Genomic DNA, 11771 nt, shown 5'->3' on the forward strand with positions numbered 1-11771 from the left:
TCACAGCTGCGTTAGAAGTTGTGTTGTGTTAAAAGTACATCTGTTTGGAGAGGTTTTCATCCTAAAGTTAAGCCACAGATATATGGATGTCATCTCTTCTGATTTATTTGCAGCCCATCAACAACAGATTTGAGTTGTGTGTATAATTTCACATGCAACACTGACAGTTTTCTCAGCATTATCCGTTACTTTGTATTAAAGGTCACGCAATGCCTTCTCTGGACTGGAGATGTCAATCAGTGCACAATTCATTGAGCTTAGTGCCAGATCTTGTTGTTGAAGTGTGTGAAGCAAAGCTTATAACATCTGCCTTGTATTTCCTGTCTCTGCGAGTAGCATTGGTGGTAGTTTGGTCCTTTGCTACCTAGAGGCTTCCATTATCTACTTCCTGGCCTTGTCAGCGCATTTCCTGTGTGTGGAAACCTCTTCCTTTTCTCATTTGTAATGATGGCAGATATTTAACTAATTCACTGAATTACAAATATACTTATTCTTGGTACTGAACGTGTAAGTGCTGCTTGTGTAATAACGCATTGCTTGGTTCTTTTTCCCCTGAAGGTAGTTTTTGTCAGACACTGTGTGTGTGTGTGTGTGTGTGTGTGTGTAAAAAAACATATTTTTTAATAAAGCTGGCATAAGTTTACAAACAGAGAGATGGCATAGGTAGGCATAAGCCTTACTCTGAATTATTTAAAGCTGAACTATATGCTCAGGCTCATCACCTGACTGCTCACTTTGATTTCTTTGTGAGCATGTGTGTATTGGAAGCTGAAATAATTCAGGTTGTGCCTGCCCCATTTCCCAACTGGAGGATATTCTTTATCTGCTTGTCCTTTCCTCCACAGCTTGATTGTTCCTTTTTCTTTTGCAAATCATGATGCGGCTCAGCAACACATCAGCAATATCACAGCTCTCATACTTTAGGAGGCTATGCCCAGCAATCTTCTGACACCTCCCACCAGCCACAAACAAACATAATTGCATACAGAAGCACAAAGACCTTCTGATGTTGTCATTGGGTCTATAATAAGATATGCAATATAAACAGATTTCATGTAATAATTCCATAAGTATTGTTGAGAAGGGAGAAAACAAGCAGGAAAGGGCAACATTTAAGTGGGTTAAACTTCATCTTTAATGCCCAATTGAGTTTAAGGATAAACTCGATGGAGAGTAGGAAAACCTAGTTTACTGTTTCAGCTTCAGATGTACTTGTCTTTATATCTTAGTTACTTTTCCTGTAAGTACTTCTGCACATGTTCTCTTTCATCTTTTATTGTTATAGTAAATACTTTATTTTCTTCAGGATTTCAGGAGTCATGATATGACTACAGTCCAGAGGAATGAGGAAAAGTAGTGATTTATTTGACGTGCTGGCTTATCAAGCACAACCTGGAGGATTATTGTTTTGGGTTAAATGGAATTGCAGGCACATATTATGTCACTTTCATGCGGTGCAGTATTTGTGAACAGATGTCCCCTCTTAGAGGGTATTAATATGACAATCAAAATGCAGGCTTTGATTTTGAATTTCCTATTCAGGAAAGTATTCTGCGCCAAAATAAAAAAAAATGTACACAATTGTAATAGTGATGGTCATGAAGCAATTAAAAGGGTCGTAAACCTAAATCACAACTTTATTAAGTGTAAGCACTGCAAGGAAAAGAAGTCCTCTTGTTTGATATTGACTTCTCCTGTGAGACATATGTGTGTCCAAGTGGCAGCCTTTTCAGACTTTTCACTTTTTATGAAAAGTCTATTATATTTATCAATAATAATTACCATTTGCATAAGAATATAAATCCAAAGTTTGTGTAGAACATCTTAAAAGAATTGGATTATGTTTCCTGATGTTCTGCAGTATTTGGTCTTTGCTTAGGTTTAGTTAAAGTGCATCTGGGCTCAGGCTTTACATTTACTCTTAAGAAGGAATAAAGGATCTAAAACAAGCCCCATCCTTGAACTCTTTAGCTGCTTTTGTGTAAAATAACTCCTTTTCAAAGATCACAACAAAGAATCTATGGTCTTCTTGACACGGATGGACGATTTGCAGTGGAGTTACTGCTCACTGGAATACATGAAGCATCTCCACTGAAACACCTACTAAACACCAAAATTAAAAAGCCACTTAAATCACGCTCTATTGGTTTTTATTATAATGCAAGGTGCTGGCAGTTTATGGCTATCCCTTTAAGAAGACTCTAACAGTTTAGAAACACCTGCCAAGTGTTAACATTAGAGAGTTGGCATGCTGACAACATTATGTTATAAAAAAAATAAGATTTATGTCTCTTTTGTGAAATTTGAAAATGAATTTTCCTATAATGTCTAAAGCTACAGAGGTAAATAGGGGCTTGTTATAAAGTGATTTTACTGCTTGTTCAGAATATGAAAATACTTTAGTGTGCATAGTCTGGGTACAAATTCACTTTCAAACCCTTAACAAACTAAATACCTATCAATTAGGTACAATGGTTTAAGTAATATAACATTTGCCTTGTGGATGAAATTTAATATAAATAGAGAATTTCCAATATTCTTGTAAATCTGCTTGAGTATACTGTGTATATATAATGCAGGATTTATGAGCTGAAGTTGTTAGAAGTAAACTACCAATTCCAAAAGGCAGCTGTCATCATTGGTAGTGCTTGTCTATGTGTCCAGATTTTCTAACCTTATACAATATCTGTGTATCTATGTGATCATATGGTGGGTTGGGGGTCGTTTCCTACAGAAGATTGGGATAAGAAATTTTTTTCCTTTCATAAGATTAGGGTATTTATTTGAAGTAGATGTAAGTATTTGGCCATAATGGTAATAAAACAGATTTACCAATAATCTTCTAATAGATTTTAACAATTTTTTAAAAAAACTTCCAGGGTCATATATAAAGTATCACCCACCTCCTATCAAGTTTTAGATGCTAAAATGGGTCTATAAACTTATCACACTTAATTTGGCAGTGTGATATTTCACAGTCCAGTGATCACACAGGTGTTACTGGATGCCATAAGCCATTTTAAACCATAACTGTCACCTTGCCTGACTATGCAGTGTGTCAGAAATATGTGTGAATCACAAGACTGACGGAACAGACCTACTAATATTTTCATTTATATATTGTTTAGCTGAAAATGTAGCTGTTTGGTTGGAGTTCATCTGTGGATAACGGAGTATATGAGGATATACCCTGATAGTACTGGAACGTGTTGCTTGACCATATTTGCGGTTGGCTCCAATAGTGAAACGATTGCCATCTGCCAAAAAGGCGTTAGGAGCTTAGTCGTGCAGCTCTGACTCACAGCAGGCTGATATGAGAACTGAGACTGAGAGCTTGTAGAACGTGAAGTCGGTTAAGGAGAAACACATGTGGCCCTCTGTGTCTCTTGTGTGGTCACAGGACCTTGCATATGTGCAGCATCAAGCCAACTTTATCCTGAAAAAGCAGTCTTATTTTTTTAGCAAATCGTTCTTTTACAGTTCCAGAGTGATTTAGAGAAACTCAGGAAATGAAAACAGTTTTTAGAATTCTTTTTTGGCTGATGACTCATTTGTTATTTCAGAATGTGTTTTTATTCGCATTTACTGTAATATTTCTAGTTTAATCAGAGCTTATCAGAGATTTGTGTGTATAACTGTGATAAAGGGTTAATCCTCACAAAACTCATTTCTGTTGGTGGTTTTGGGTTGAGGGAGAAAAACTGGTGAACTCCAACAAATAAAATAGGCTTCTGTCATATGTGTTGCTCTGACACTCATATCTGACACTCAATGCAATATACATGCATTTTTATTTATAAAATAAAATGCCATTTCTGGTTTCTCTTTTGTGACCATTCCTCTAATTTGCCCAACATTACCAACACTGAACGTAATCCTGCTGCTGTTCCTGAGCTGGCACCGAAATTATAATGACCGCAGGGAGCACTTGTTTCCATGTTGCCATTACTGGCACTGCTCACATCATAATTATTTGTTAAAAACATAGATGCTGTATTAAGTACACTGATCATAGCTGCCAGAAGCAGTGCAAACACACTTTCCTTGGATGCTCGCTCATAGATGAGGCGGCTAGCCTAGTTAGCAACACAATTATAGCGGCCAGGGGCTTGTGGTCGACTCATCTACTTTACAAGTCCAGTGCTGGGAGTGAAATGGATCAGACGAGGGCATAGGTGAAGTGTCTCTGTTGGCTGTTTAAACAATAAAATCTGAATCAATGGGAAGTGTCTTTATTATTTTATCCACTAATACAGAAAGCAGTTATGTAAGATTTAAAGCTATTTACTTTGATAAGCACATATTGTCTGAAGCTGCGTACACACTGCCAATTTTTGTCGTTGGAAACGATCTTTCACGATCCTTTCCAACGACAAGGGACTGCACGATGCATGAACGATGCTGTACATACAGCACCGTTCATGCTCTATGGAGAGCGGAGGGGGAGAGCCACGGAGCGGCACCCTGCTGCGCGCTGTCCCCTTCACTTTCATTACGATCCGCTGTCGTCCATCGTCCGTGGATCCGGCAGGTCGGTCGTCCGGACGATGGACGACACCGACTGTACACACGGCAGATTTTCTCCCGATAATTGGCCGATGCCGATTATCGGGCGATAAAAATCTGACGTGTGTACGTAGCTTAACTATAGGATTCATGCATATTCCTTATTGATTTGTGCCCTGTATTTCTTCCAGATCTATGCATTAATTCTGCATGAAATGCTGTGCAGGAGCTTCCTATAATAAAGACTGATCACTGCTTCTTTTTCTCCTTTGGTAGGGTGACAGATCTTATATCCGCCCCCTCTTCTAGTTATCTGCAAGCAGCCTGTAGTAGTTGGTGCTGCTGGTTCCTATCTACAGCTCTGATTTCTGCACAAACAGAACATGTCACTTTTTATATCTGGGTTTGCAATGACATCCAGTTCACACAACCTAAAATCCTCCATGGCTATTAAAGAATAGTTTTTGTGGCCAGTGTTGACTGTAGCGCCTATGTCCCATGTCTTCACCCAGCACAGGAAGTGATGAGATTTGGTGGTCATCCTATTACCTGTCTTGGTGTCATAAAGTTAATGAGTGGGATGACAATCTTTTCAAAAGAGTTACAAATCATTAGGGAAACCTGACAAAAGTTCTCCTCCTTCCTCGTTATATTTAAAACTATAAAGAAAGTGTCTTGACTCAGGTTTATGACGCCAACACTGTTATGCTACAAACTGCCAGTCTGCTTCTAATTGATAGATTTCTCATATATGCATTAAAAACATCTAAAAATATTTTGATTCATTTCACATTGTATTTACAATGACCCACTGGAAGCTATTGTCGTGTTATCAGTCTTGTTTCAGTAGAAGACGGCTGAATACTATAGATTACAGGACAGGAAATCTACTGTATATAATAAGAATAAAGCTGGGTTATCTCTTCTAGACATAGTTGAGAAGGTTATTGTTTGATGTTTTTGCAAGCAATGTATATTTTTTAATTCTGTAGAAGTTGGGTGCTGAATCTTCTGTTCTATTCCATTTAATGCCATTCGGGTAAACACGGCTTTTTCGGATGGCTTTTCTGCTTGTATTGACAGTCTCCCTTGGTTTCTTTCACGGACAGACCTAATTCCAGACTGGAGGGGAGGGAGCTTTCTGTTCCCCCGACTTTGTTTAGTTTTGAAGACAAATTATATTGCCAAACTAAATAGTATACACGGAGTATAGCCCAGAGTTAGGATTATTCTAAAATATCATTCGTCAGCTCTAGTTTGTCTGCTATAAAATTCTCATGTGATGTCACCTTTTTCTTTTATTGAAAATGCTGTAAAGGATCCTAAACCTGTAATATAGCCAGAGTGCCCATGGTACAGCAGGCACTATCTTGGCACACAATACTCACTACCTGATGCTACATCCCCTTCCCACTTTAAGAGTCCTATACTTAATTTGATTTTCTAACATTTTGTACTTGTGGCAATGCACCACCTCTCTACATTGTGAGACCCGAACTACTGTGCTTTTCATGTATTTAAGTCGTGGATTGCAACATCGTCCGTGGCATTCAGGTTAAGGCTCTGTATATCATAAACAATTGCCTTGCTTTTTTGTTCTCCATGCACTTGCTCCAGAATTGTCTGCACATCACTTCCCAGGGTTTGCTTCCAAGTGGTGACAATGGTGGACCATGCCCAGGTAAAGTGTGTTGGCAAAGTTGCCTGTGGAATACACTTGGGGTGCTTTTGCTGGAATGACAACACAAGAGCATAACTGGAAGATAGTTGCCTTCTTAGCAGGTTTAACAGGTAGTCTTTTAATTGATAAATACTTGTTTTTAAACAAATAAAACAACTTTTACAATAATATATTATGTTTTGTAATATTTGAAGCCCATTGTCAATATATTATGTTTTGTAATATTTGAAGCCCAAAGCCAATCTAGTGATTGGGTTTACAGTGTTCCACCCTGATCCTTCAGCCAGGCGCACAACCTGGCATTTTTCCATGACCACCTGGCTGTTTTTGGGTGGTAACTGCCCAAAAGAGTTAGGTCATAAAACGGGCTGCCATCTGCCTACAATTTCTTACCACCCAGCTTAAAAAAACTGCAGGCACTTGCAGCAGGAGCTGAAGGAAATGTAGTGATTGGAAAGATTTGCCACGGTGTCTAAATGTTTCTCCCTTTGAAGTTGAAGATTTCTCACATTGTAGGTAGATTTATGTTTACAACCGAACTTGTTTTATAGCAGGTAGTGTTCAACTATGTTTCCTAATGTTTTCCCACGGGAGAAGCAATGCAAGTCAGAGACCTGGTGAGGTCTGGCATTGCTCCAAGAACTGAATGCATTGTTTATATCATCATAACACGAATCCAGAGAAATGGAGAATATCTGCACACCTGGATATTTATTATTAAAGCTCTGCTATATGCAGTAATGATGAAGAAAAACACTGACACATTTCACTGAAAACTTTAATGAAAACCAGCATAGTTTTACTTGGTACTGACTGCATGCTCTATATTGCACGGTCTTATTAACATGGATCCAAGCCCAGCAGGTGCCAAATTGTGTGTTGGCTTAGTCCAGCCTTTCAGACCAATTGCTGGGAATAGGAATCGTGCTGAGAACACCTTTTCAACCCCGGTCTCAGCAGTGACCTGCTAATTGAATACAAATCCAATATTTCTTTTTTATAATTTAATAATTATAATAATTGCTCTAAAATGAGTACTATTCAAAAATACTAAATCCTAATATGCAGTAAACTCAACACCTGTATTTATTTCATATGTCTTACAATACCTGTACACCATAAAGAATGCATCATGGAAGCTAGGTTTATTTTGTTTTTTTGTTTTTATTATGGTATTGACCTATTGAGTGAGGAGTGACCAGTCGTGGGACTGAACCCTCAAATCCACATATATATATATATATATATATATATATATATATATATATATATATATAAACAATTTAGGTTTTTGTGGAGCTGCTACCCCACTTTTTAAATGTATTTTATTTTTTCTATGTTTACATATTTGGACAACAGTTGAAGCGACAGAAAAAGACTGTATGTATACAAAAATATCTAACCACTTGTATCTCACTTCTAACTCCTTATATTTTATTATTAGGAACACATTCGCAGAAAAAATCAGTTTGGCCCTAATATAAATGATGTTTTGCTTATAGTTAGTTCACAGGGATGGTGAGGTTGTGGTGCAGTTACAGCTTTCACATGCCATGGAAACCATACTCGCAGTTGGGATGGTGGTACATGAAACGTCTCCTCCATGGCTTCTCAAAGGGAATGAATAGGGATGGTAGGGAGCTGTTGTGTACCTCCATAGTTCAAATGGGTATTCAATAAGAACATGCATAAAGGTTGGGCTGCTGATCTTAAGAACCTCTTATTCCACCGCTCATAAAACACATATCTTTACTGACTTAGGTAATTATTACAGATGATGCTTTCAGCTATGGACTTCAATTCAATTTTGTTGGGCAAGCTCTGATGATAAAATTTGTATTTTGTAAAATATTGTTAATATAGGAAACAATTGGAAATCTGGGAATGTAATAGGTTTTCAATAGTCATTTTTTTTCAAGGCATAGTATGATAACAGTCGTGGAATATGAGCTGGGGTTGTGGTTTTTAACGATAGCCAAGAGATGAGTCCCTGGAGTAAATCCCAATGTTATTGTTAGAAATGTATGGATTTGTTTCCAGAATACTATGATTTTAGGATAATTCCAGAAGACATGACAGATTGTATGCGAGTGTGCATCACATCTGTAGCATTTGGCTGTGGTCAGAGTTTTAGTTTTAAAGCAATATTTAATCAGCTCTTCCACATCAGTCATTACTGGTAAAGTGGGAGACTCATCAAGATGGATATTTGCATGAGCAATCCCACTGCTTGCACCAGAGCTGAGGGCTTCTAATAGAAGTAGGGTGCTCTGATGTTTTCAAGGTGCTATGTACAGCACCCTGTGGGCCCCTTCCACTGATCATGGTTAGAAGGATGGTTATATAAACATAAACATTGGATATTGGTAGTTATCTACCTTATGCTATTGTTAACTTTATGCTGCAAGGACTAAAGTATTTAGCACATGTTCTAAAGTATTTAGCAAAGTGTTTATCAGCAAGGCTGATGAACGTTGCTTTGCTCCCCTTTTGCATTTAATGGCATACAAGTCACAACTCACATTTCAGGGTCTATTCAATTTTAACTGCAAAGTTTTTTTAACTCAGATTTTTTTTCCTGGTATAATTCCATGAAATTGCATTGCTATACTTGATGTTAGCAGGGTTTTTAAAATGTTCCTGGCATACAGGAGTTAATCTCTGTGAAGTGCAGCATCAGAAAGGGCTGCCAAGGAACCTTTGTTCCTTTTGAGCAATCTGTTGAAATCCAAATTCCCTTTTGCAGAGTTTTCTGTGCCAAAGGTCTCTTCATTGTCTGGCACTTGAAATCAAACCATTTATACTCAAAATAATCCTAGGCCAAGTTCACTGTCCTGCATTGTCCAATGGGTACCCGTGACAAAAGCAAAATGTGAATGCTCCAAATAATTTAAAACCCAAGTAGAGGAATCTGTGCTTGGCTGTACCGCCATCTTGTGGCAAAACTATACATCTGTTGTTGGTACACTTTTAAGTTGTTTTCTATAGTAAAAAGGAACCTCAAATGAAAACTTTTCTTATATTATATAAATGGGATTATTGATAAATGTATTTATTCATAAACCAGGTGGATCAGAGTTTGCTTCTCAGAACTTTATTTGCTTGGCTTCCAGATTTTTAAAGATCTCTGCAAATGTAATATATGTGAAATATAATAGTTCCCTGCTGTGCATTTCTATGGAGGAAAGCACAATAGAGAAGGTATCACTTCCTTGTCCTCCATATATGTGATATATATTAGTCAACTCTTTTGTGAATATTTCCAGTGACCCATGAACGAACGAACACTGTACACACAGCACTGTTCTGTTCTGCGAAAGGGGGATGGAAAAGTGACACCCTCTTCGCTGTGCTTTCCTTCATAGAAATGCACAGCAGTCATTTGCGATCGAGCATGGAGGATTGATAAACCATGCCGGGGGATCACTGTACACGTGTCAGATTTTTGCCCATGACGAGCATGACCATTGCAACAAGCAACAAGCAACAATCTGTGTGCACAGAGCTTGGACCTTAGTTTGGTATAGCTAAATTCGATTAGGGTTACCTTTTCATTGTATTTCTTTTGTTCTCCTAAATTATATTTGTTTTTATAGAAATATACACATGTCTCAATTCTGATTGTAATAACTATTTTCAGATTAGTTGTAAAATGCTATTGCTACCTGGAATATATTGTTTAACCTAAAAACAACTATGACTTTATTTAAATGTACACTATGTTTTAGACTTAGGTTTGTGTCCCTTTTATAGAATATTGGCTGACAAATAGCTTCAAAGATCCTGCCAGTCTACTGTGTGCTGCCAAACTTCCTTGCTGCAGGATCAGACCCCATAATGGTATTGATAGATGTGTGCAGTGTCAGCCTGTGACTTCACAAACCTGACAAGCCCATAATCCAGCTATGCCTGGTGAGATTGGCAAAGGCCTATTCAGAGAGCATTGACTGATCTGAGTAAGCATGGAGCTGGTAATTCTCACCAGTAGTCTGTGCCTGAGATTACTGCCTTGTATAGTGGGCACACGTCTGGTTTTAAAAAATGTGAAAAAGGTATTTGATTTTTATTTTAATAATGTAATTAAAAAAAAAAATTACAGTCCCATTGTTGAAGAGGTCTGTTTCTGAAACTGTATATATAGACACTCACTTTCCCCCTAAACATACACATTTATACTGTGGAGAGCAGGAATTGAATGACAGTTGCAGAGAAAAATTTTACTAATATGTACTACAATATGTTTTTGGTAATTTGATGTTATTTCGTTTAATTTCAGTTTATACCTGTTCAAGCTTGGAATTGCCCCACAAATACAGGACTTACTTGGAAAAGTTGATTTTACAGGTAAGATGTGTCCTCTTACCAATTATTCTTGTTTATTAAAAGAAAAAAAAACGATGTTTTAGGAAAAATGTTTCTATTACTAGTTTTGTTTTAATTTGTAAAGCGACAAACCAGCCACTTTGTCTTCCCAATCCCTACACTAAACTTGTCACTGGCATAATTCAAATCAGTATATGGTAGATTACCGTCAGTGAAGAATGTCAGAATAATATTAGAGGCAGAGATTCAGATGGAAATGTCAAGCCTGACCTTGTCTCTATGACCTCCTAAAGCTTCCTATTGTCCTCTAATGTAAAGGACAATCTCCTGACCCTGGAGGCAGACATAGGGAGGTACAAAGTGTGCTACTGCACAAAGCCCCTGGACATCCTCATCCAACAGGGGCCCTCAGTATAGCAGGGGGGCTCCAAGCCAGTTTTACAGAGGGATCCACTGTTGGCTATTCCCCCAACTGCCTGGGGGATGTCCAGTTCCACAAGAACCTTGCCTAATACTGACTGGTAACAACCAGGCGTACCGATCCTATTGGTTTTGTGCTGAGCCTAACTTCCTCCTATTCATATTTTTACAATGCATTCACCTTCACACATACACTGAATGGCCACATTGACAGTTTTTTAAGGTTGTTTTAAGTCAGTGGGAAATGTTATGTGTGTGAGCTCAGTCCCATCACTGACAAGTTTATTATATTCATGTTTGTTAAATATTCTGATTTTGTATGTATTGTCCTGGTGACCTCATAAACAATGTATATTTATAGGTGTTATTAAGTGCAAATAATATATGTTATATGTATGCTTTTCTTTATTAGGTTTCTACTAGAACTTAATATAATTTTAAAAATAGTGATTCTCACCCAAGTTATGAATACTGTACTAATACATAATACTATACCTAATACTATACCTCTGTTTATAGGGATGCTGAATGAGTTTGACAGTAGTAGACTGAAATCTGCATTTTTTTGCATGTCATACTTATGTGTGGTCTAGCTTGTCTTTATTGATAAGATGACAGGTTGTTGCCAAATAGTAACAATTCCATGCTGCCAAGTAGGTATAGTTTTATTATTAACCATTTTTTGTGTTTGTTTTTTAGAGGAGGAGATCAGCAACATGAGGAAAGAACTGGAAAAATATGGTATTCAGATGCCATCCTTCAATAAAATAGGAGGTATCCTGGCCAATGAATTGTCTGTGGATGAAGCAGCCTGTAAGTTTCATTTATGCTAATATATATA

General features: G+C 37.6%; 1 protein-coding gene across 3 annotated transcripts in view; it reads left to right on the forward strand.

Annotated features, from left to right (window-relative positions):
* IQGAP2 (IQ motif containing GTPase activating protein 2) overlaps positions 1–11771 on the forward strand; it is a 146156-nt gene that overhangs the window by 67837 nt on the left and 66548 nt on the right. For all 3 annotated transcript variants that reach the window (XM_072416286.1, XM_072416287.1, XM_072416288.1), the window contains exons 6-7: positions 10464–10531; positions 11630–11743. In XM_072416286.1, coding sequence (XP_072272387.1) covers positions 10464–10531; positions 11630–11743 — 182 coding nt within the window. The remainder of the gene's footprint in view (positions 1–10463; positions 10532–11629; positions 11744–11771) is intronic.

Source organism: Pyxicephalus adspersus, chromosome 6 (genome assembly GCF_032062135.1).
Source record: "Pyxicephalus adspersus chromosome 6, UCB_Pads_2.0, whole genome shotgun sequence".
In the NCBI taxonomy this organism is placed as follows: Eukaryota; Metazoa; Chordata; class Amphibia; order Anura; family Pyxicephalidae; genus Pyxicephalus; species Pyxicephalus adspersus.